The sequence below is a fragment of the Sardina pilchardus genome, chromosome 10 (assembly GCF_963854185.1).
Source record: "Sardina pilchardus chromosome 10, fSarPil1.1, whole genome shotgun sequence".
Classification (NCBI taxonomy): Eukaryota; Metazoa; Chordata; class Actinopteri; order Clupeiformes; family Clupeidae; genus Sardina; species Sardina pilchardus.
This window is the reverse complement of record NC_085003.1, coordinates 5,172,972-5,191,877: the sequence shown is the minus strand read 5'-3', so window position 1 is coordinate 5,191,877 and position 18,906 is coordinate 5,172,972. Positions and strand designations below refer to the sequence as shown.

Genomic DNA, 18,906 nt, shown 5'->3' with positions numbered 1-18,906 from the left:
TGAGGATGTGTAACATGCTACGGTCATTTTGAGCTGTTGGGCCTTATTGTATTGCCACATGGCATTCTAGCTGGTGCATCTCCATTGAGTACTGGGGTTTTGAGTTGAGCTGGTCTGCCTGCCTGCCTCTGGCAGTTATTTTGCAGTTTCAAGTAATTTATACAGCAACTGCTTCCTTAAAATGATAGCACTGCCCATTGTGAAAGGGGGCAGTGGAAAGTCCGATACGAGCATACATAAAGACTATTGTAAGCTTCCCCCTACTGTGTTTAAGACATGTGTCCACCTCTAAGGGAGCAACAGGGAAGAGTATAAATGTTTAACAGTCAAGAAGTTACTCAACTATTTCCAGTAAACTTGGAGGCCTGTTCTATTGTCAGCTCCAACCAAATCTTTTCCCATAGTTGGGTTTGTGTATCCATCAGCCACCTACACACACCCACACATGTACACGGCTGATGGAGCTGAACGCCAGGCAGGTGTGTGTGTGTGTGTGTGTGTGTGTGAGAGAGCTTAGGCACTGCTGACTGCACAAAGGACCTAATCCCTTCTGTCCTGCATCTCCTCCTCCTCCTCAGGTCCACCCCTTCATCAAGCAGTCCGAGGCTGAGGAGGTGGACTTCGCCGGCTGGCTGTGCAGCACCATCGGCCTGAACCAACCTGTGACCCCCACCCACAGTGCCGGGGTGTGAGAGCGTGACCCCTGCTGACACACACGCTGACACACACACACACACACACACTCAACAGCCATGCCAAACAAGTCCCTCTGCCAACCCCAAGCAAAGACACACTCTCTCACACACACACCCTCTTTCCCATCATGCACTAACCAACTGGCTACCATGTGCTAACACCATTACACAAGAGTCTGCCAATCAATGAACAAATTAGCCAATCACTGCCTCATTCCACATCACAACTGGACGGGTCCCCCAGCACAGGTCGGTGAGATGAGCAGTGCTGAGGGAGACCAGCGCTGACAGTAGACTGTTAGGCCTGTTTCAGACTGCATGTGTTGTGTGTGTGTGTGTGTGTGTCCGATGGCTGTGTAATGTCTTGATGTTAGTGGTCAGTGCATTCACTGTCTCAAGTGTGGCTGAAAATGTTAATGAATATCAGTGAATTCAGTGAGGTTCCACAGCCATCTCTCTCTCGCTCACACACACACACACACAATACATCCACTATGACCCACTAACAGACCCTATGGATGCCGTCTGTGAATTCCATTTTTGATATCTGAGCTCAACTGTGTTGATTGGCTGGGATTATTAATGGTTCGGTCTCAGCCACTGTATCCTTCCCTTTCACAGACAGGACGGTGTACCAATTCAGTTTTGTTGTATAGCTAATGCTTAACACACGGCAAAAGGGCCATGTGGACCAATTGTGCTAAATTGGGCAAAAGGGGAGTCTACAATCACAGACTGCACCTTCAATGATGTCAGCACAAAAACACATCAACCTCAACAAGGACATATCTTAAGCTTTAGAGACGATCAAGCCACTTCAATCAACCAACTCTGATGAAACCATGGGTGTATACTACAAAGGGAGACCAGTGGCATGTTAAGCATAAAGCCTGAAGTGTGTTTGAATTTGACAGGCACATGTTCGCCCCCTTGATCTTTTAAATCTGAGCATAGTGTACAAATGGTCAATGGTTTACTTGAAATGGCCAGTATGAGCGCAGTCGTCAAGAACTAGAACACACCTGGTACTTTAGGCTCAACGGATCTTTTGTATCCTATTATACCCCTTCTGAGTCTCATAGTTCAGTTTGCCAGGTAAGTGGAACACTGAAGGGCAGAAGAGCACTTTATAAAAACTTTGACCCATGATCCAGATTAAGTTGAATTTTTAATCCCCACCCCCCCAGTTAATTTAGCCATTTGACATGTTGCTTGTTGGCCGAATGGACAAGAATCTCTTTCCTAACTGTACAGGTTTCAAAGCCATAGGAACACTTAAGTGTAAAAACTGAATGCAAACCCATCACACTACACGTTTTCCTTGATTTATATTTGTACAAGTGGCTTCATCCTGTTAAAAGGACCATTGCAGCTATGGTCATCTGCAGTCCCTTCAATATGCGTATTTATGATAGGGAGTAGACATTCCCAGCCTTATACCTCTGCTCTACCCCATGAGTCTTTGTGCTAATGTGTTTCAAAAAGAATCTGTTGGAAAATGTAGGGATATTTGTGTTCAATAAACTTGCAGTTTATTTAACTATATCATCCATAGAATGGCATTATTTCTCCACCCCACATCTCCAAATTAACACAGCCAGCTGCAAATTTTATAAGAGACATCTTTTATTTGAATGTATGAACTATGAACATATATCAACTCAAATTTGAACCCAGCTCGGGTGGATAACAGCAGAAGCCTTCACCTTGGGAGGCCCATTTCACCATTGGAATACCTCCATAGACCTACAGAAAGTACCCAAAGCTGACATCTTTGCCCACATAAGGAGATCCGGGTGTTAATTGAAGCTAACTTCCTATGGCAAGTTGCATTGCAAGTTAGCGCTGGGGTAGCAAAAATCAAAGTGTGGCGTCTTAACGTACCAGAAATCACAGTATCCACTCAAAGGCAGTATCCACTCAAAGAGGACTATGTAGAGCAACACTTTTGCATCTCTGATGTCTCTGTCCCAGCTCGAGTTTAACAGGTACGATAATTATAAAATCATATTATTTTCCCATGGGAAAAATCTCAACATAACCAGATCTCCTCGTATGGGCAAAGATGGTAGCTTTTTTGTAGGCGTACTTTAGAGGTCTATTGTCACTATAGTGACCCCAAGTTGGGTCTCTATTCGGCCTTGGGGTGGGACCAACAGCAGGCTTCAGCTTGGGATGCTTCATTTTGAGCTTCAGCATCTTCTCCTTGATCTGGGGAACAGAATATGCAGACAGTTAGGTTCCTTACAGTAAAGCTTCAAATGTAGTCATTAAAAGGTGCTAGCAAATCACCTATGGAATAGAATATATAAACATGTTTTCTGCAGAAAGAAGGTGCAACACAAATACGGTTCGGCTGTTACAGCATCAACCGACAGTGCACTTCACTTAATGACCTCCAGCAGTGAGGTTTGAACAAGCTCAGGACTTCCTAATCTAATCAGTGGGTTCAGAAACACGGACCAGAAGTGGAATATCATCATCGCTTCACATGGTACACACACTACTATGGTTTCAACAAACACACAAGACTATACAAGGACTCACTTGTAGTCAACCTTCTGTGTGGAGGCCTTGCGCCATACAGTACGTCAGGATGTCCAGCTTGTGGAAGGTGCCCTGTCCAGATGCAGAACCGACCGATATGGCCACCAGGAGCAAGCTTCATCAGGTCCAGCTTGTTCACATTCTGCAATGTGATGCCTAAAAGGGGATTTCACAAGGTTAATATACACATGCATCTGTTGTGTACAAACAGTGCACTTCACTTCGTTTCCTCTCAAACGTGAGGTATGAACAGGCTCAGGACTTCCTAATCTAATCAGTGGGTTCAGAAACACGGACCAGAAGTGGAATATCATCATCGCTACACATGGCACACACACACACACACCAGAAAACACTATTATGGTTTCAACAAACACAAGACACTATACAAGCACTTACTTGTAGTCAACCTTCTGTGTGGAGCCCTTGCGCCATGTGCCAGAGACCATCCAGCTTGGGGAGGGTGCTCTCTGTCTGTTCTGCATCTGGACAGATATGGCCACCAGGAGCAAGCTTCAACAGGTCCAGCTTGCTCACATTCTGCAATGTGATGCCTAAAAGGAGATTTCACAGGGTTAATGACTTAATATATACATGCATCTGTTGTGTACAAACAGTGCACTTCACTGTGTTACCTCTCAAACGTGAGGTATGAACAGGCTCAGGACTTCCAAATCTAATCAGTGGGTTCAGAAACACGGACCAGAAGTGGAATATCATCATCGCTAAACATGGCTGAGGCAGAAGTTATTCTGCAATGAGTTTCCTGAGAGCGTTGTTAGATGCTACCATCTTAAATGATGGAACGCTCCACAGGTGTTGCTCAACTAGGTCCTCAGGGAATGCAGTTTCTAGAAGACAAGGAGAGGTTACTTACTGTGGGGCACCAAGTGCTTTGTGGACCTCGTCACTCTTCAGAATTCTGCTCAGGTCTGTGTTGGTCATCTTGTGCATTGGCAGGCTGGACAGAGATGAGAAAGTCAGCAAACTCACAAACCTGTGTAACAGCATCAACTGACTTTTCACTTGGTGACCTCCAGCAGTGAGGTTTGAACAAGCTCAGGACTTCCTAATCTAATCAGTGGGTTCAGAAACACGGACCAGAAGTGGAATATCATCAGCGCTTCACATGGTACACACACATACTACTATTATGGTTTCAACAAACACACGAGACACTATACAAGGACTCACATAGTCAGCTTCTGGGAGGAGGTTTTTGCGATAAAGGCCGTCCAGCTTGCGCAAGGCGCTCTTCTCCAGATGCAGAACCGACCGATATGGCGACCAGGAGCAAGCTTCATCAGGTCCAGCTTGTTCACATTCTGCAATGTGATGCCTAAAAGGGGATTTCACAAGGTTAATATACACATGCATCTGTTGTGTACAAACAGTGCACTTCACCTTGTTACCCCTCAAACGTGAGGTATGAACAGGCTCAGAACTTCCTAATCTAATCAGTGGGTTCAGAAACACGGACCAGAAGTGGAATATCATCATCGCTAACACATGGCTGAGGCAGAAGTCATTCTGCAATGAGTTTCCTGAGAGTGTTAGATGCTACCATCTTAAATGATGGAACGCTCCACAGGTGTTGCTCAACAATGTAGTCAGGGAATGCAGTCCTAGAAGACGAGGGGTTACTTACTGTGGGGCACGAAGAGCTTTGTAGACCTCATCACTCTTCATAATTCTGCTCTGGTCTGTTGGTCATCTTGTGCATTGCCAGGCTGGACAGAGATGAGAAAGTCAGTTTAGTCACACAAACCTGTGTAACAGCATCAACTGACTGCATTTCACTTAATGACCTCCAGCAATGAGGTTTGAATAAGCTCAGGACTTCCTAATCTAATCAGTGGGTTCAGAAACACGGACCAGAAGTGGAATATCATCATCGCTACACATGGTACACACACATACTACTATTATGGTTTCAACAAACACAACAAGACACTACTCAAGCACTCACTTGTAGTCAACTTTGGGTGGAGGCCTTGCGCCATGTTCCATAGAGGCCGTCCAGCTTGCGGAACGCGCTCCTGTCCAGATGTAGAACCGACCGATATGGCCACCAGGAGCAAGCTTCAACAGGTCCAGCTTGTTCACATTCTGCCTAAATTGATGTGATGCCTAAAAGGGGATTCACAGGGTTAATACACGCATGCATCTGTTGGGTACAAACAGTGCACTTCACTTCGTTACCTCTGAAACGTGAGGTATGAACAGGCTCAGGACTTCCTAATCTAATCAGTGGGTTCAGAAACACGGACCAGAAGTGGAATATCATCATTGCTTCACATGGTACACACACACACACACACACAAACAGAAAACGCTATTATGGTTTCAACACACACAGGACACTATACAAGGACTCACTTAGTCAGCCTTCTGGGAGGAGGCTTTTTGCCATAGAGGCCGTCCAGCTTGCGGAAGGCACTCTTATCCAGATGCAGAACCGACCGATATGGCGACCAGGAGCAAGCTTCAGCAGGTCCAGCTTTTTCTTCACATTCTGCAATGTGATGCCTAAAAGGGGATTCACAGGGTTAATATACACATGCATCTGTTGTGTATAAACAGTGCACTTCACTTTGTTACATCTCAAAAGTGGGATATGAACAGGCTCAGGACTTCCTAATCTAATCAGTGGGTTCAGAAACACGGACCAGAAGTGGAATATCATCATCGCTACACATGGCTGAGGCAGAAGTCATTCTGCAATGAGTTTCCTGAGAGCGTCGTTAGATGCTACCATCTTAAATGATGGAACGCTCCACAGGCTCAACAAGGTGCTCAGGGAATGCAGTTTCTAGAAGACAAGGAGATGTTACTTACTGTGGGGCACAAAGTGCTTTGTGGACCTCACTCTTCAGAATTCTGCTCAGGTCTGTTGGTCATCTTGTGCATTGGCAGGCTGGACAGAGATGAGAAAGTCAGTTTAGTCACACAAACCTGTAACAGCATCAACTGACCGTGCATTTCACTTAGTGACCTCCAGCAGTGAGGTTTGAACAAGCTCAGGACTTCCTAATCTAATCAGTGGGTTCAGAAACACGGACCAGAAGTGGAATATCATCATCGCTACACATGGTACACACACATACTACTATTATGGTTTCAACAAACACAACAAGACACTACTCAAGCACTCACTTGTAGTCAACTTTGGGTGGAGGCCTTGCGCCATGTTCCATAGAGGCCGTCCAGCTTGGGGAACGCGCTCCTGTCCAGATGTAGAACCGACCGATATGGCCACCAGGAGCAAGCTTCAACAGGTCCAGCTTGTTCACATTCTGCCTAAATTGATGTGATGCCTAAAAGGGGATTCACAGGGTTAATACACGCATGCATCTGTTGGGTACAAACAGTGCACTTCACTTCGTTACCTCTGAAACGTGAGGTATGAACAGGCTCAGGACTTCCTAATCTAATCAGTGGGTTCAGAAACACGGACCAGAAGTGGAATATCATCATCGCTAAACATGGCTGAGGCAGAAGTTATTCTGCAATGAGTTTCCTGAGAGCGTTGTTAGATGCTACCATCTTAAATGATGGAACGCTCCACAGGTGTTGCTCAACTAGGTCCTCAGGGAATGCAGTTTCTAGAAGACAAGGAGAGGTTACTTACTGTGGGGCACCAAGTGCTTTGTGGACCTCGTCACTCTTCAGAATTCTGCTCAGGTCTGTGTTGGTCATCTTGTGCATTGGCAGGCTGGACAGAGATGAGAAAGTCAGCAAACTCACAAACCTGTGTAACAGCATTAACTGACTTTTCACTTGGTGACCTCCAGCAGTGAGGTTTGAACAAGCTCAGGACTTCCTAATCTAATCAGTGGGTTCAGAAACACGGACCAGAAGTGGAATATCATCATCGCTACACATGGTACACACACATACTACTATTATGGTTTCAACAAACACACGAGACACTATACAAGGACTCACGTAGTCAGCTTCTGGGAGGAGGTTTTTGCGATAAAGGCCGTCCAGCTTGCGCAAGGCGCTCTTCTCCAGATGCAGAACCGACCGATATGGCGACCAGGAGCAAGCTTCATCAGGTCCAGCTTGTTCACATTCTGCAATGTGATGCCTAAAAGGGGATTTCACAAGGTTAATATACACATGCATCTGTTGTGTACAAACAGTGCACTTCACCTTGTTACCCCTCAAACGTGAGGTATGAACAGGCTCAGAACTTCCTAATCTAATCAGTGGGTTCAGAAACACGGACCAGAAGTGGAATATCATCATCGCTAACACATGGCTGAGGCAGAAGTCATTCTGCAATGAGTTTCCTGAGAGTGTTAGATGCTACCATCTTAAATGATGGAACGCTCCACAGGTGTTGCTCAACAATGTAGTCAGGGAATGCAGTCCTAGAAGACGAGGGGTTACTTACTGTGGGGCACGAAGAGCTTTGTAGACCTCATCACTCTTCATAATTCTGCTCTGGTCTGTTGGTCATCTTGTGCATTGCCAGGCTGGACAGAGATGAGAAAGTCAGTTTAGTCACACAAACCTGTGTAACAGCATCAACTGACTGCATTTCACTTAATGACCTCCAGCAATGAGGTTTGAATAAGCTCAGGACTTCCTAATCTAATCAGTGGGTTCAGAAACACGGACCAGAAGTGGAATATCATCATCGCTACACATGGTACACACACATACTACTATTATGGTTTCAACAAACACAACAAGACACTACTCAAGCACTCACTTGTAGTCAACTTTGGGTGGAGGCCTTGCGGCATGTCCATAGAGGCCGTCCAGCTTGGGGAACGCGCTCCTGTCCAGATGTAGAACCGACCGATATGGCGACCAGGAGCAAGCTTCAACAGGTCCAGCTTATTCACATTCTGCCTAAATTGATGTGATGCCTAAAACGGGATTCACAGGGTTAATACACGCATGCTTCTGTTGGGTACAAACAGTGCACTTCACTTCGTTACCTCTGAAACGTGAGGTATGAACAGGCTCAGGACTTCCTAATCTAATCAGTGGGTTCAGAAACACGGACCAGAAGTGGAATATCATCATTGCTTCACATGGTACACACACACACACACACACACACACATACAAACAGAAAACGCTATTATGGTTTCAACACACACAGGACACTATACAAGGACTCACTTAGTCAGCCTTCTGGGAGGAGGCTTTTTGCCATAGAGGCCGTCCAGCTTGCGGAAGGCACTCTTATCCAGATGCAGAACCGACCGATATGGCGACCAGGAGCAAGCTTCAGCAGGTCCAGCTTTTTCTTCACATTCTGCAATGTGATGCCTAAAAGGGGATTCACAGGGTTAATATACACATGCATCTGTTGTGTATAAACAGTGCACTTCACTTTGTTACATCTCAAAAGTGGGATATGAACAGGCTCAGGACTTCCTAATCTAATCAGTGGGTTCAGAAACACGGACCAGAAGTGGAATATCATCATCGCTACACATGGCTGAGGCAGAAGTCATTCTGCAATGAGTTTCCTGAGAGCGTCGTTAGATGCTACCATCTTAAATGATGGAACGCTCCACAGGCTCAACAAGGTGCTCAGGAAATGCAGTTTCTAGAAGACAAGGAGAGGTTACTTACTGTGGGGCACAAAGTGCTTTGTGGACCTCGTCACTCTTCAGAATTCTGCTCAGGTCTGTGTTGGTCATCTTGTGCATTGCCAGGCTGGACAGAGATGAGAAAGTCAGTTTAGTCACACAAACCTGTGTAACAGCATCAACTGACTGCATCTCACTTAAATGACCTCCAGCAATGAGGTTTGAATAAGCTCAGGACTTCCTAATCTAATCAGTGGGTTCAGAAACACGGACCAGAAGTGGAATATCATCATCGCTACACATGGTACACACACATACTACTATTATGGTTTCAACAAACACACAACAAGACACTACTCAAGCACTCACTTGTAGTCAACTTGGGTGGAGGCCTTGCGCCATGTTCCATAGAGGCCGTCCAGCTTGCAGAACACGCTCCCTGTCCAGATGCAGAACCGACCGATATGGCCACCAGGAGCAAGCTTCAACAGGTCCAGTTTGTTCACATTCTGCAATGTGATGCCTAAAAGGGGATTCACAGGGTTAATATTCACATGCATCTGTCCTGTATAAACAGTGACCTCCACTGTGTTACATCTCAAAAGTGAGGTATGAACAGGCTCAGGACTTCCTTATCTAATCAGTGGGTTCAGAAACACGGACCAGAAGTGGAATATCATCATCGCTACACATGGCACAACAGAAAACGCTATTATGGTTTCAACACACACAGGACACTATACAAGGACTCACTTAGTCAGCCTTCTGGGAGGAGGCTTTTTGCCATGAGACCGTCCAGCTTGCGGAAGGCACTCTTATCCAGATGCTGAACTGACCAATACGGCCACCAGGAGCAAGCTTCAACAGGTCCAGTTTGTTCACATTCTGCAATGTGATGCCTAAAAGAGGATTTCACAGGGTTAATATACACATGCATCTGTTGTGTACAAACAGTGCACTTCACTTTGTTACATCTCAAAAGTGGGATATGAACAGGCTCAGGACTTCCTAATCTAATCAGTGGGTTCAGAAACACGGACCAGAAGTGGAATATCATCATCGCTACACATGGTACACAATACCATTATGGTTTCAACAAACACAAGACACTATACAAGGACTCACTTGTAGTCAGCCTTCTGGGAGGAGACTGTGCGCCATAGGCAGTCCAGCTTGCGGAAGGGGCTCCCTGTCCAGATGCAGAACCGACCGATATGGCCACCAGGTCCAGCTTGTTCAAATTCTGCCTAAATTGATGTGATGCCTAAAAGGGGATTTCACAGGGTTAATATACACATGCGTCTGTTGTGTATAAACAGTGCACTTCACTTCGTTAGATCTCAAAAGTGAGGTATGAACAGGCTCAGGACTTCCTAATCTAATCAGTGGGTTCAGAAACACGGACCAGAAGTGGAATATCATCATTGCTTCACATGGTACACACTACTATTATTGTTTCAACAAACACACAAGACACTATACAAGGACTCACTTCTGGGAGGAGGTTTTTGCCATAAAGGCCGTCCAGCTTGCTAAAAGCGCTCTACTCCAGATGCAGAACTGACCGATATGGCCACCAGGAGCAAGCGTCAGCAGGTCCAGCTTGTTCACATTCTGCAATGTGATGCCTAAAAGGGGATTCACAGGGTTAACATACACATGCATCTGTTGTGTATAAACAGTGCACTTCACTTAGTCACTTCCAGTAGTGAGGTTTGAATAAGCTCAGGACTTCCTAATCTAATCAGTGGGTTCAGAAACACGGACCAGAAGTGGAATATCATCATGGCTTCATATGAAATACACAACAGAACACACCATTATGGTTTCAACACACACACGACACTATGCAAGCACTCACTTGTAGTCAACCTTATGGGAGGAGGCCTTTGCCATAAAGGCCGTCCAGCTTGCGGAAGGCACTCTTATCCAGATGCAGAACCGACCGATATGGCGACCAGGAGCAAGCTTCAACAGGTCCAGCTTGTTCAAATTCTGCAATGTGATGCCTAAAAGGGGATTCACAGGGTTAATATACACATGCATCTGTTGTGTACAAACAGTGCACTTCACTGTGTTACCTCTCAAAAGTGAGGTATGAACAGGCTCAGGACTTCCTAATCTAATCAGTGGGTTCAGAAACACGGACCAGAAGTGGAATATCATCATCGCTACACATGGCTGAGGCAGAAGTCAATCTGCAATGAGTTTCCTGAGAGCGTTGTTAGATGCTACCATCTTAAATGATGGAACGCTCCACAGGTGTTGCTCAACAACGTCCTCAGGGAATGCAGTTTCTAGAAGACAAGGAGATGTTACTTACTGTGGGGCACGAAGTGCTTTGTGGACCTCGTCACTCTGCTCAGGTCTGTGTTGGTCATCTTGTGCATTGCCAGGCTGGAAAGAGATGAGAAAGTTGTTTAGTCACACAAACCTGTGTAAGAGCATCAACGGACAGTGCATTTCACTTAGTGACCTCCAGCAGTGAGGTATGAACAGGCTCAGGACTTCCTAATCTAATCAGTGGGTTCAGAAACACGGACCAGAAGTGGAATATCATCATCGCTACACATGGTACACACACATACTACTATTATGGTTTCAACAAACACACAACAAGACACTACTCAAGCACTCACTTGTAGTCAACTTTGGGTGGAGGCCTTGCGCCATGTTCCATAAAGGCCGTCCAGCTTGCGGAACGCGCTCCCTGTCCAGATGCAGAACCAACCGATATGGCCACCAGGAGCAAGCTTCAACAGGTCCAGCTTATTCACATTCTGCAATGTGATGCCTAAAAGGGGATTCACAGGGTTAATATTCACATGCATCTGTTGTGTACAAACAGTGCACTTCACTGTTACCTCTCAAAAGTGAGGTATGAACAGACTCAGGACTTCCTAATCTAATCAGTGGGTTCAGAAACACGGACCAGAAGTGGAATATCATCATCGCTACACATGGAACACAACAGAAAACGCTATTACGGTTTCATCAAACACACAAGACACTATACAAGGACTCACTTATAGTCAGTCTTCTGGGAGGAGGCTTTTGCCATGAGACCGTCCAGCTTGCGGAAGGCACTCTTATCCAGATGCAGAACTGACCAATATGGCCACCAGGAGCAAGCTTCAACAGGTCCAGCTTATTCTTCACATTCTGCAATGTGATGCCTAAAAGGGGATTTCACAAGGTTAATATATACATGCATCTGTTGTGTACAAACAGTGCACTTCACTGTGTTGCCTCACAAAAGTGAGGTATGAACAGGCTCAGGACTTCCTAATCTAATCAGTGGGTTCAGAAACACGGACCAGAAGTGGAATATCATCATCGCTACACATGGCACACAACAGAAAACGCTATTACGGTTTCATCAAACACACAAGACACTATACAAGGACTCACTTGTAGTCAGCCTTCTGGGAGGAGACTGTGCGCCATAGGCAGTCCAGCTTGTGGAAGGGGCTCCCTGTCCAGATGCAGAACCGACCGATATGGCCACCAGGTCCAGCTTGTTCAAATTCTGCCTAAATTGATGTGATGCCTAAAAGGGGATTTCACAGGGTTAATATACACATGCATCTGTTGTGTATAAACAGTGCACTTCACTTCGTTAGATCTCAAAAGTGAGGTATGAACAGGCTCAGGACTTCCTAATCTAATCAGTGGGTTCAGAAACACGGACCAGAAGTGGAATATCATCATTGCTAGTGACTTCATTGAAGTGTAAAATGCCCTGAAACGGCATAAGGGTTTGACTGGGCAGACTGTAGAACTTACCTGGGATATTTCTGAGCGCCCTTATTGCACTGTTCTCCCCCATAAAGATGGTCCCTTGTTTTGGATGGGTCTGTGGTTCATCTTAGCCCTGCGGGTAAGATAGCGGATACGCTTGTACTGAAGACCTAAACACAGCACATGATCAGACACAAAAATACTACCCAATAAAGGTGAAAGTGCTCTACTGGTTAACAAGTTGAGTTACATATCATTTTTAACCTTTCAGCAGCCACAAGCAAAAAGATGGCTTACCTTCTATGTCATTCCAAGCCTTTAGCATCAGCAGAAGCACAGCTTCCTTGGTCTTGCATCCCTCAACCTGACAACCAGGTGGACCTCTGATCTTTGATGGAGAGAGATTCCTGGCACTTTCCCCACCCGATTGAAATTTTAAAAATCGAAATGTTGTGTAAAAACGGTCAATTACTCACTTAATGAAATGGCCACTAAGAGGACAATAGCCATGAACACATCTGATACTTTGGGCTCAACATAGCCCTTGCATCCTAGTACACCCCTCATGAGGGTCTCAAGTTGTTTGCCTGGCAAGTGAAGCACTGAAAGGTAAAGAGCACTTTAAAAACTTCCGATCCATGCTCCAGATTGAACGATTGCAGCAGATAATTGAGCCATTTCACCTGTTGCTTGGAGGCCCTTCCTGCTAGGCAAACGGAGAAGTACTCATCCCCAACTGGACAGGTTTAAAGCATAGGAAGAATTACTGCAAAGAATGCAAAGCCATCACACAGCATACTGTCCATTTATATTCGCACAAGTGGCTTTATCCTGTTTAAGGCTTATTACATCTCATTCTATGGTCATCCGCAGTCCCTTAAATATGCTTATTTATGATCTGAAGTAAACATAACCAGCGTTATACTTTTGCTCTACCCCACAAGTATTTGGACTAATTTGATTCAAAAACAATCTTTAAGGATATTTGTGTTCAATAAACTTAGTTTAAACTAAATCAATAACATTGCCATTTCTCCACCTCACATCTACAAAATGACACACAGCCTGCAGTGAATTTTATAAGACTTCGTTTATTTGAATGCATTGCTAAACTCAACTGCAGTGGACTCTGCATCCTTGTGGGTACCACAGGGAATGTAGAACACCAGAGTCTTTATTCAGCCTTGGCGGCAGGAGCAGCAGCCTTAACCTTGGGATGCTTCTTTTTGGGCTTCTTCTTGGACTTCAGCATCTTCTCCTTGATCTGGACAACAGAAGATGCAGACTATTAGAATCCTTACAATCAAGTTTTCAATTTCAAATAATGTCATTAAGAGGTTCTCGCAAATCTCTCATGGCAGGGGTCAGCAAGTAACTAGCCAACAGATGGCAGGCCAGAGTATTCTAATATGTAAACACAGCTCTGATGGATGCTGCATTAGTCAACACATCTACACAGAACGAATAAAAATAACTTGTTAAAACAATTAACCATGGATGGGCCCATTGATGGTCTACTTGAGTAGTTAAAAGCCCACAAACAGTTTTATCAGCCCTTACAACACTGTTAATAGCAAATGTGTAGCGCTAGGCTACAATAACTTTTGGCAATGATTGACTAACACAGAGCATGACTTATGCTAATTACTACTTAGGATATAGTCCTTCATACATGAATACATGGTTGACTTGGCGCCTGACAAACAATGTTTATCATTTGCCTACAATAAATATTAGTGTGTAGTGAGAAGCGTTAGCTAGCAGAGCTGGAAAGGGGCCTGCATTCATCTTAACCACTTTCACAAATGATTGTCGCTGCTTTGAAGAGATCAGACAGCACTACCTACGAGATGGAGTGGCACCTTCAAGGTGGCCCATCCACTCTAGACCGAGGTGCAGAAACACAACACTGAAGGCACTGGGAGAGGGCTATGCACAGGCTAGCAGGATCCTAGTGCGTTCAGGCATTTCTCATTTAAGCACTTGTGGTCTGATTGGTAAATAGGCTATTAGTATCGCAATTTACGAACTATTATCTGCAGATTATACATTGATTTCGCAAAATTTCTTCAGCTATGAGGTTGATACATGGTGACTTAATATAGTATAGTTTCTTTTAACTTCCTTAAAACACCATCCTGCGGCTTCTACACAGGAAATTATTGCAAATCAATATCATAAAAATCTGATGGGCCAGCTTTAATCTGAAACATGTTACTGGGTACCACTGACAAACACACAATGGCATTCTTGTAATGTCCAGAAGGCAGACTACTCACAGCTGGGTTGTGTGCCATGATGGCGCGACGGCGGAACGTCTTGGCATATGGGTTCAGCTTCATCATGACCCTCAAGTTCTTAAGAGGATTCTTCTTCAGGACTCTGCGCTGCATCTTCTTCCTGTAGGATGACAAAAACACACACACAAGGTTAGTCTGTTACACAACAGCAACAGACAGGGCACTTCACTTCTTGACCTCCAAAAAGTGAAGTATGGACAAGCTCAGGACTTCCTAATCTAATCAGTGGGTTCAGAAACACGGACCAGAAGTGGAATATCATCATCGCTTCACATGGCTGAGGCAGAAGTTATTCTGCAATGAGTTTCTGGAGAGCTTTGGTGGATGCAATCTTAAATGATTGAACGCTCCCCAGTTGTTTCAACAATATCAGGGAATGCAGTCCTAGAAGAGAGGTTACTTACTGTGGGGCACGAAGTGCTTTGTGGACCTCATCACTCTTCAGAATTCTGCTCAGGTCTGTGTTGGTCATCTTGTGCATTGGCAGGCTGGACAGAGATGAGAAAGTCAGTTTAGTCACACAAACCTGTAACAGCATCAATCGACAGAACATCTCACTTAGTGACCTCCAACAGTGAGGTTTGAAGAAGCTCAGGACTTCCTAATCTAATCAGTGGGTTCAGAAACACGGACCAGAAGTGGAATATCATCATCGCTTCACATGGCACACACCAGAACACACCATTATGGTTTCAACAAACTCAAGCACTCACTTGTAGTCAACCTTCTGTGTGGAGGCCTTGCGCCATGTGCCATAGAGGCCGTCCAACTTGCGGAAGGCGCTCTCTGTCCAGATGCAGAAGCGACCGATGTGGCCACCAGGAGCAAGCTTCAACAGGTCCAGTTTGTTCACATTCTGCAATGTGATGCCTAAAGGTGGGTTTCCACGGGGTTAATATACATGCAACTGTTGTGTACAAATAGTGCACTTCACTTTAATACCTCTCAAAATTGAGGCATGAACAGGCTCAGGACTTCCAAATCAAATCAGTGGGTTCAGAAACACGGACCAGAAGTGGAATATCATCATTGCTAGTGACGTCACTTAGTAAAGGCTTTAAAAAACAGAGTGTAAAGTCCCCAGTGAAAGCATTGGGGTACGAGGTATAATAACGAGTAACAGTAAAAAGTGTGCTTTAGCTAATTACACATTGAATGAGTGGCTGTTGTAAGACTCACCGGGGATGTTTCTGAACGCTCTAGTCACGCCGTTGTCCTCGTTGAAGACGATGCATGGTCCCTTGCGCTGGATGCGTCTGCGGTTCCTCATCTTACCCTTGCCAGCACGCATACGCTGAGAGGCATAGACCTGAACACAGAGGATGGGTCAGACACACAAATACTACCCAATTCAGGCAAGAGTGCTCATCTGACTAAAAGCAGAAAGATGGCTTACCTTCTTGATGTCGTTCCAAGCCTTCAGCTTCTTCAACAGAAGCACGGCTTCCTTGGTCTTCTTGTATCCCTCAACTTTATCATCGACAACCAGGGGGACCTCGGGGATCTCCTCAATGCGATGGCCTACATGGGAGCATTGAGTGTGCATGAAGCAACTACAGATGCATCATACATCAATGCACAGCTATATAGACTAAAAACAGCAAGATCCAGCAGAAATGTTCTCAGCCTTCGAAAGGGCTAGAGCCAGCGGTCAAGCACAACCCTTCTGCAAACTGAGGATCATTTGGCACTGAACAGGCCCAAAACCACCATGGGAAAGGCAGGCAAGACCGTTCAGTGCAAAATCTTAACGCTGTTAAATCTTTTACAAAATAACGCATCAAACAGATTTAGACCTGCTGTGCTGTATTCTGAGCACCATTTAAAGCAAGGAATGCAGCTATTATACTGCTGCAATTTAGTTTGCCTTTCAAAGACAAACCATTTAGCACATAATTCTCACTGCCTTAGCTTTCAATTGCACCGATGCAGTAGGCACAAACATACCCTTAGCCATGACCAGGGCAGGCAGGGCTGTCGCAGCGAGGGCAGAGCACATGGCGTAGCGCTTCTGGGTGATGTTGATCCTGCGGTGCCAGCGGCGCCATGTCTTGGTGGGGGCAAACATACGACCTCCACGGCACATCTACACAGGAGTCAAGGCAAACATCGCAGAGCACCCAAACACAATCAACATCTATTATTTTGTAGTCATCTCAAAGCTGATGCTGTTCCTGCTCAGAGTCAAGGTTCGTCAGGCTTCTGTGGTGGCATGTGACGGCAGGCAACCGTCGCCACGCACAAAGTAGGACGCAAATTACACCATCACTGCAAGCTGCCTCAAAGATGCAAATCCCAATAACATAACACGCCGCAATAACCTAATACACCGTTTAGATAGAAGGATACGTTTCCGAAGGCACCCTGGCCAGAGCGGTGGGTACCACCTCCACGCACACGGGGGATACGGGCCACAGCTCTGCCTGTGCCCCAGGACTCGGCACTGGTCTGGTGACCTGAAACACAGAAACAAAGAATATGAGGCTTGCATCTAAAAAAGCCCTGAGAAACAAAACCAAAACCATCTCACAGTTTGGACATATTCTATTCATTTAATAGACTAAGCTCATCAGTACTTCCAACCTTATCAGGATATCAGAAACACGGACCTGAAGTGGAGTATCATCAGTGAAGCTTTAGAGACACTTGTAGGGGTCACAGGAATAACGACACTTACCGGCCAGCTCACTGACAGCGTATGGCTGACGCCCGTTCTTGCGCATGTTGGTGTGCACAAAGTTCACCACGTCAGGGCGGATGGGTGCTCTGAACACGGCTGGCAGCACAACATTTTTGCCAGAGGTCTCTCCTTTCTCGGAGAAGACCGAGATTAACGGTCTGGCACAAGCCTGGAAGAAGCACAGAGCAGCTTAGAAGGGGAGAAATTATATGCAAAAAAGGTGAACATTCCTCATGCACTTGCTCAGATTCAAATTTCAACAAACATCTGCGACAGCATGTGACAGTAGGCATCTGTCGCTGAGCGCAGTGTCAGACGCAAATTACACCATCACTGCAAGTGGTAGCAGAACCGTTTTGGACGAAAAAAACACGTTCTGACTCAACCAACCAAGACTAACTGAGAGCACAACTTATTGGGATCAGTACCAACCATTCGCAAAGCAAAAGCTACCCAGGATGAGTGAGGTTGGACACTTAACTTGGCGTCAGTGTTTCATCTCTGGAGGTTGATAACGTGTAACCAATCTAAACATGGGTAATTCCCAAAATTAAAATTGTACTTCTAGAAGTACAGCAACATTTTGAGATTTATAATAGACCTGGCTTTATTTACTTCTCGGGCCGCTATGAGGCCGCAGGTTGAAAGCCGCCTTAGCATATTAGCAGGCATTCGCACAGAAACATCAATTACGTTAGTGTTGAGGCGAACTAACGCTCACTTAGTTTGTACAAACGCTAACTAAGACGTAAACTTTAAGGACTCGGCGCAATTAAATCAACAGCCTGAAATGCATCCTTGTGTCTAGGAATATTCGGCCTACCATGCCTCAAAGCTAATGTTAAATGCTAGCATTCGCCAACACGCCAATCGGTGAAGACCTATACTTTAAAACACCACAACTAACATGAATTGGGATTGCATCAACAACACTGAATGGTCACTGAACCGCTTATTACGATCGGCACGGGTAACATATCGACAACATCTTAGCCATTACTTGTGTTAAGACATTTCTTGAATCATTGGCGAGTCATCACACGTGTTATGTTAGCTGCTAGCCTCAATCAGGGTTCAAAATGGCTTCCAAATTCTACGTCTCAAACTTTTAATAATACGTTTACTAAAATGTATTCCACGGACACATGGCTGAAACGTATAGTTTAATACAACCGTTACGGTCACAAATATGAAGATAAGTCAGGAAAATCCCACTGAAAAACATACCATTTTATATTACTCTTCACGGCACGCCGGGAACCACGCTCCTGACACGATGGCGGCCACGGAAGAAAAGGAAGTAGGTGTAGCACCTTCCAGGACATATATGCATCCGACATGTAGTGACTTCCGTCAAGACTTGGTCATGCGGTTATCCTTGAGTT

The 18,906-nt window shown here is 45.2% G+C and overlaps 4 protein-coding genes and 32 non-coding genes across 36 annotated transcripts in view; 1 reads left to right on the top strand and 35 right to left on the bottom strand.

Annotated features, from left to right (window-relative positions):
• map2k1 (mitogen-activated protein kinase kinase 1) overlaps positions 1–2,232 on the top strand; it is a 19,886-nt gene extending 17,654 nt beyond the window's left edge. Inside the window, exon 12 of the mRNA XM_062546819.1 lies at positions 579–2,232. Coding sequence (XP_062402803.1) covers positions 579–692 — 114 coding nt within the window. The 3' untranslated portion in view covers positions 693–2,232. The remainder of the gene's footprint in view (positions 1–578) is intronic.
• Positions 2,233–2,250: 18 nt separating this feature from the next.
• LOC134093647 (uncharacterized) lies at positions 2,251–5,352 on the bottom strand. Its single transcript, XM_062546821.1, has 7 exons — positions 5,212–5,352; positions 4,891–4,972; positions 4,437–4,581; positions 4,120–4,203; positions 3,642–3,796; positions 3,243–3,398; positions 2,251–2,906 (listed from the first exon to the last, which is right to left on the bottom strand). The coding sequence occupies exons 2-7, from the start codon at positions 4,919–4,921 to the stop codon at positions 2,827–2,829; spliced, it is 651 nt and encodes a 216-aa protein (XP_062402805.1). The 5' UTR covers positions 4,922–4,972; positions 5,212–5,352; the 3' UTR covers positions 2,251–2,826.
• On the bottom strand, positions 3,113–3,183 carry LOC134094781 (small nucleolar RNA SNORD18). Its single transcript, XR_009940501.1, has one exon. It is a non-coding gene; the product is annotated as a small nucleolar RNA SNORD18 (small nucleolar RNA).
• LOC134094803 (small nucleolar RNA SNORD18) lies at positions 3,494–3,564 on the bottom strand. The gene has a single exon (XR_009940522.1). It is a non-coding gene; the product is annotated as a small nucleolar RNA SNORD18 (small nucleolar RNA).
• LOC134094807 (small nucleolar RNA SNORD18) lies at positions 3,900–3,970 on the bottom strand. Its single transcript, XR_009940525.1, has one exon. It is a non-coding gene; the product is annotated as a small nucleolar RNA SNORD18 (small nucleolar RNA).
• LOC134094806 (small nucleolar RNA SNORD18) lies at positions 4,298–4,368 on the bottom strand. Its single transcript, XR_009940524.1, has one exon. It is a non-coding gene; the product is annotated as a small nucleolar RNA SNORD18 (small nucleolar RNA).
• Positions 4,677–4,747, bottom strand: LOC134094786 (small nucleolar RNA SNORD18). Its single transcript, XR_009940506.1, has one exon. It is a non-coding gene; the product is annotated as a small nucleolar RNA SNORD18 (small nucleolar RNA).
• On the bottom strand, positions 5,072–5,142 carry LOC134094792 (small nucleolar RNA SNORD18). Its single transcript, XR_009940511.1, has one exon. It is a non-coding gene; the product is annotated as a small nucleolar RNA SNORD18 (small nucleolar RNA).
• Positions 5,353–5,466: 114 nt separating the features above from the next.
• On the bottom strand, positions 5,467–5,537 carry LOC134094784 (small nucleolar RNA SNORD18). Its single transcript, XR_009940504.1, has one exon. It is a non-coding gene; the product is annotated as a small nucleolar RNA SNORD18 (small nucleolar RNA).
• Positions 5,538–5,865: 328 nt separating this feature from the next.
• Positions 5,866–5,936, bottom strand: LOC134094802 (small nucleolar RNA SNORD18). The gene has a single exon (XR_009940521.1). It is a non-coding gene; the product is annotated as a small nucleolar RNA SNORD18 (small nucleolar RNA).
• A 322-nt stretch (positions 5,937–6,258) lies between these two features.
• On the bottom strand, positions 6,259–6,329 carry LOC134094791 (small nucleolar RNA SNORD18). Its single transcript, XR_009940510.1, has one exon. It is a non-coding gene; the product is annotated as a small nucleolar RNA SNORD18 (small nucleolar RNA).
• A 324-nt stretch (positions 6,330–6,653) lies between these two features.
• LOC134094801 (small nucleolar RNA SNORD18) lies at positions 6,654–6,724 on the bottom strand. Its single transcript, XR_009940520.1, has one exon. It is a non-coding gene; the product is annotated as a small nucleolar RNA SNORD18 (small nucleolar RNA).
• A 327-nt stretch (positions 6,725–7,051) lies between these two features.
• Positions 7,052–7,122, bottom strand: LOC134094790 (small nucleolar RNA SNORD18). Its single transcript, XR_009940509.1, has one exon. It is a non-coding gene; the product is annotated as a small nucleolar RNA SNORD18 (small nucleolar RNA).
• A 71-nt stretch (positions 7,123–7,193) lies between these two features.
• Positions 7,194–13,108, bottom strand: LOC134094369 (uncharacterized). Its single transcript, XM_062547867.1, has 8 exons — positions 13,067–13,108; positions 12,212–12,350; positions 11,827–11,976; positions 9,170–9,323; positions 8,844–8,927; positions 8,385–8,534; positions 7,645–7,726; positions 7,194–7,335 (listed from the first exon to the last, which is right to left on the bottom strand). The coding sequence occupies exons 1-7, from the start codon at positions 13,106–13,108 to the stop codon at positions 7,675–7,677; spliced, it is 771 nt and encodes a 256-aa protein (XP_062403851.1). The 3' UTR covers positions 7,194–7,335; positions 7,645–7,674.
• On the bottom strand, positions 7,431–7,501 carry LOC134094785 (small nucleolar RNA SNORD18). Its single transcript, XR_009940505.1, has one exon. It is a non-coding gene; the product is annotated as a small nucleolar RNA SNORD18 (small nucleolar RNA).
• Positions 7,826–7,896, bottom strand: LOC134094789 (small nucleolar RNA SNORD18). Its single transcript, XR_009940508.1, has one exon. It is a non-coding gene; the product is annotated as a small nucleolar RNA SNORD18 (small nucleolar RNA).
• On the bottom strand, positions 8,220–8,290 carry LOC134094783 (small nucleolar RNA SNORD18). The gene has a single exon (XR_009940503.1). It is a non-coding gene; the product is annotated as a small nucleolar RNA SNORD18 (small nucleolar RNA).
• LOC134094799 (small nucleolar RNA SNORD18) lies at positions 8,629–8,699 on the bottom strand. Its single transcript, XR_009940518.1, has one exon. It is a non-coding gene; the product is annotated as a small nucleolar RNA SNORD18 (small nucleolar RNA).
• LOC134094787 (small nucleolar RNA SNORD18) lies at positions 9,028–9,098 on the bottom strand. Its single transcript, XR_009940507.1, has one exon. It is a non-coding gene; the product is annotated as a small nucleolar RNA SNORD18 (small nucleolar RNA).
• On the bottom strand, positions 9,418–9,488 carry LOC134094808 (small nucleolar RNA SNORD18). Its single transcript, XR_009940526.1, has one exon. It is a non-coding gene; the product is annotated as a small nucleolar RNA SNORD18 (small nucleolar RNA).
• On the bottom strand, positions 9,795–9,865 carry LOC134094798 (small nucleolar RNA SNORD18). The gene has a single exon (XR_009940517.1). It is a non-coding gene; the product is annotated as a small nucleolar RNA SNORD18 (small nucleolar RNA).
• LOC134094782 (small nucleolar RNA SNORD18) lies at positions 10,160–10,230 on the bottom strand. Its single transcript, XR_009940502.1, has one exon. It is a non-coding gene; the product is annotated as a small nucleolar RNA SNORD18 (small nucleolar RNA).
• Positions 10,522–10,592, bottom strand: LOC134094819 (small nucleolar RNA SNORD18). The gene has a single exon (XR_009940536.1). It is a non-coding gene; the product is annotated as a small nucleolar RNA SNORD18 (small nucleolar RNA).
• Positions 10,904–10,974, bottom strand: LOC134094797 (small nucleolar RNA SNORD18). Its single transcript, XR_009940516.1, has one exon. It is a non-coding gene; the product is annotated as a small nucleolar RNA SNORD18 (small nucleolar RNA).
• Positions 11,298–11,368, bottom strand: LOC134094796 (small nucleolar RNA SNORD18). Its single transcript, XR_009940515.1, has one exon. It is a non-coding gene; the product is annotated as a small nucleolar RNA SNORD18 (small nucleolar RNA).
• On the bottom strand, positions 11,687–11,757 carry LOC134094805 (small nucleolar RNA SNORD18). Its single transcript, XR_009940523.1, has one exon. It is a non-coding gene; the product is annotated as a small nucleolar RNA SNORD18 (small nucleolar RNA).
• Positions 12,072–12,142, bottom strand: LOC134094795 (small nucleolar RNA SNORD18). Its single transcript, XR_009940514.1, has one exon. It is a non-coding gene; the product is annotated as a small nucleolar RNA SNORD18 (small nucleolar RNA).
• Positions 12,446–12,516, bottom strand: LOC134094794 (small nucleolar RNA SNORD18). Its single transcript, XR_009940513.1, has one exon. It is a non-coding gene; the product is annotated as a small nucleolar RNA SNORD18 (small nucleolar RNA).
• A 504-nt stretch (positions 13,109–13,612) lies between the features above and the next one.
• rpl4 (ribosomal protein L4) lies at positions 13,613–18,877 on the bottom strand. The gene is made up of 10 exons (XM_062546820.1): positions 18,749–18,877; positions 17,519–17,690; positions 17,191–17,297; positions 16,789–16,927; positions 16,238–16,362; positions 16,021–16,150; positions 15,555–15,711; positions 15,246–15,329; positions 14,821–14,941; positions 13,613–13,805 (listed from the first exon to the last, which is right to left on the bottom strand). The coding sequence occupies exons 1-10, from the start codon at positions 18,749–18,751 to the stop codon at positions 13,716–13,718; spliced, it is 1,128 nt and encodes a 375-aa protein (XP_062402804.1). The 5' UTR covers positions 18,752–18,877; the 3' UTR covers positions 13,613–13,715.
• Positions 15,041–15,111, bottom strand: LOC134094780 (small nucleolar RNA SNORD18). Its single transcript, XR_009940500.1, has one exon. It is a non-coding gene; the product is annotated as a small nucleolar RNA SNORD18 (small nucleolar RNA).
• LOC134094779 (small nucleolar RNA SNORD18) lies at positions 15,429–15,499 on the bottom strand. The gene has a single exon (XR_009940499.1). It is a non-coding gene; the product is annotated as a small nucleolar RNA SNORD18 (small nucleolar RNA).
• On the bottom strand, positions 15,806–15,876 carry LOC134094793 (small nucleolar RNA SNORD18). Its single transcript, XR_009940512.1, has one exon. It is a non-coding gene; the product is annotated as a small nucleolar RNA SNORD18 (small nucleolar RNA).
• LOC134094815 (small nucleolar RNA SNORA35) lies at positions 16,456–16,584 on the bottom strand. Its single transcript, XR_009940532.1, has one exon. It is a non-coding gene; the product is annotated as a small nucleolar RNA SNORA35 (small nucleolar RNA).
• LOC134094810 (small nucleolar RNA SNORD16) lies at positions 17,017–17,114 on the bottom strand. Its single transcript, XR_009940528.1, has one exon. It is a non-coding gene; the product is annotated as a small nucleolar RNA SNORD16 (small nucleolar RNA).
• LOC134094809 (small nucleolar RNA SNORD18) lies at positions 17,407–17,475 on the bottom strand. The gene has a single exon (XR_009940527.1). It is a non-coding gene; the product is annotated as a small nucleolar RNA SNORD18 (small nucleolar RNA).
• LOC134094811 (small nucleolar RNA SNORD16) lies at positions 17,762–17,859 on the bottom strand. Its single transcript, XR_009940529.1, has one exon. It is a non-coding gene; the product is annotated as a small nucleolar RNA SNORD16 (small nucleolar RNA).
• Positions 18,878–18,906: the final 29 nt, after the last annotated feature.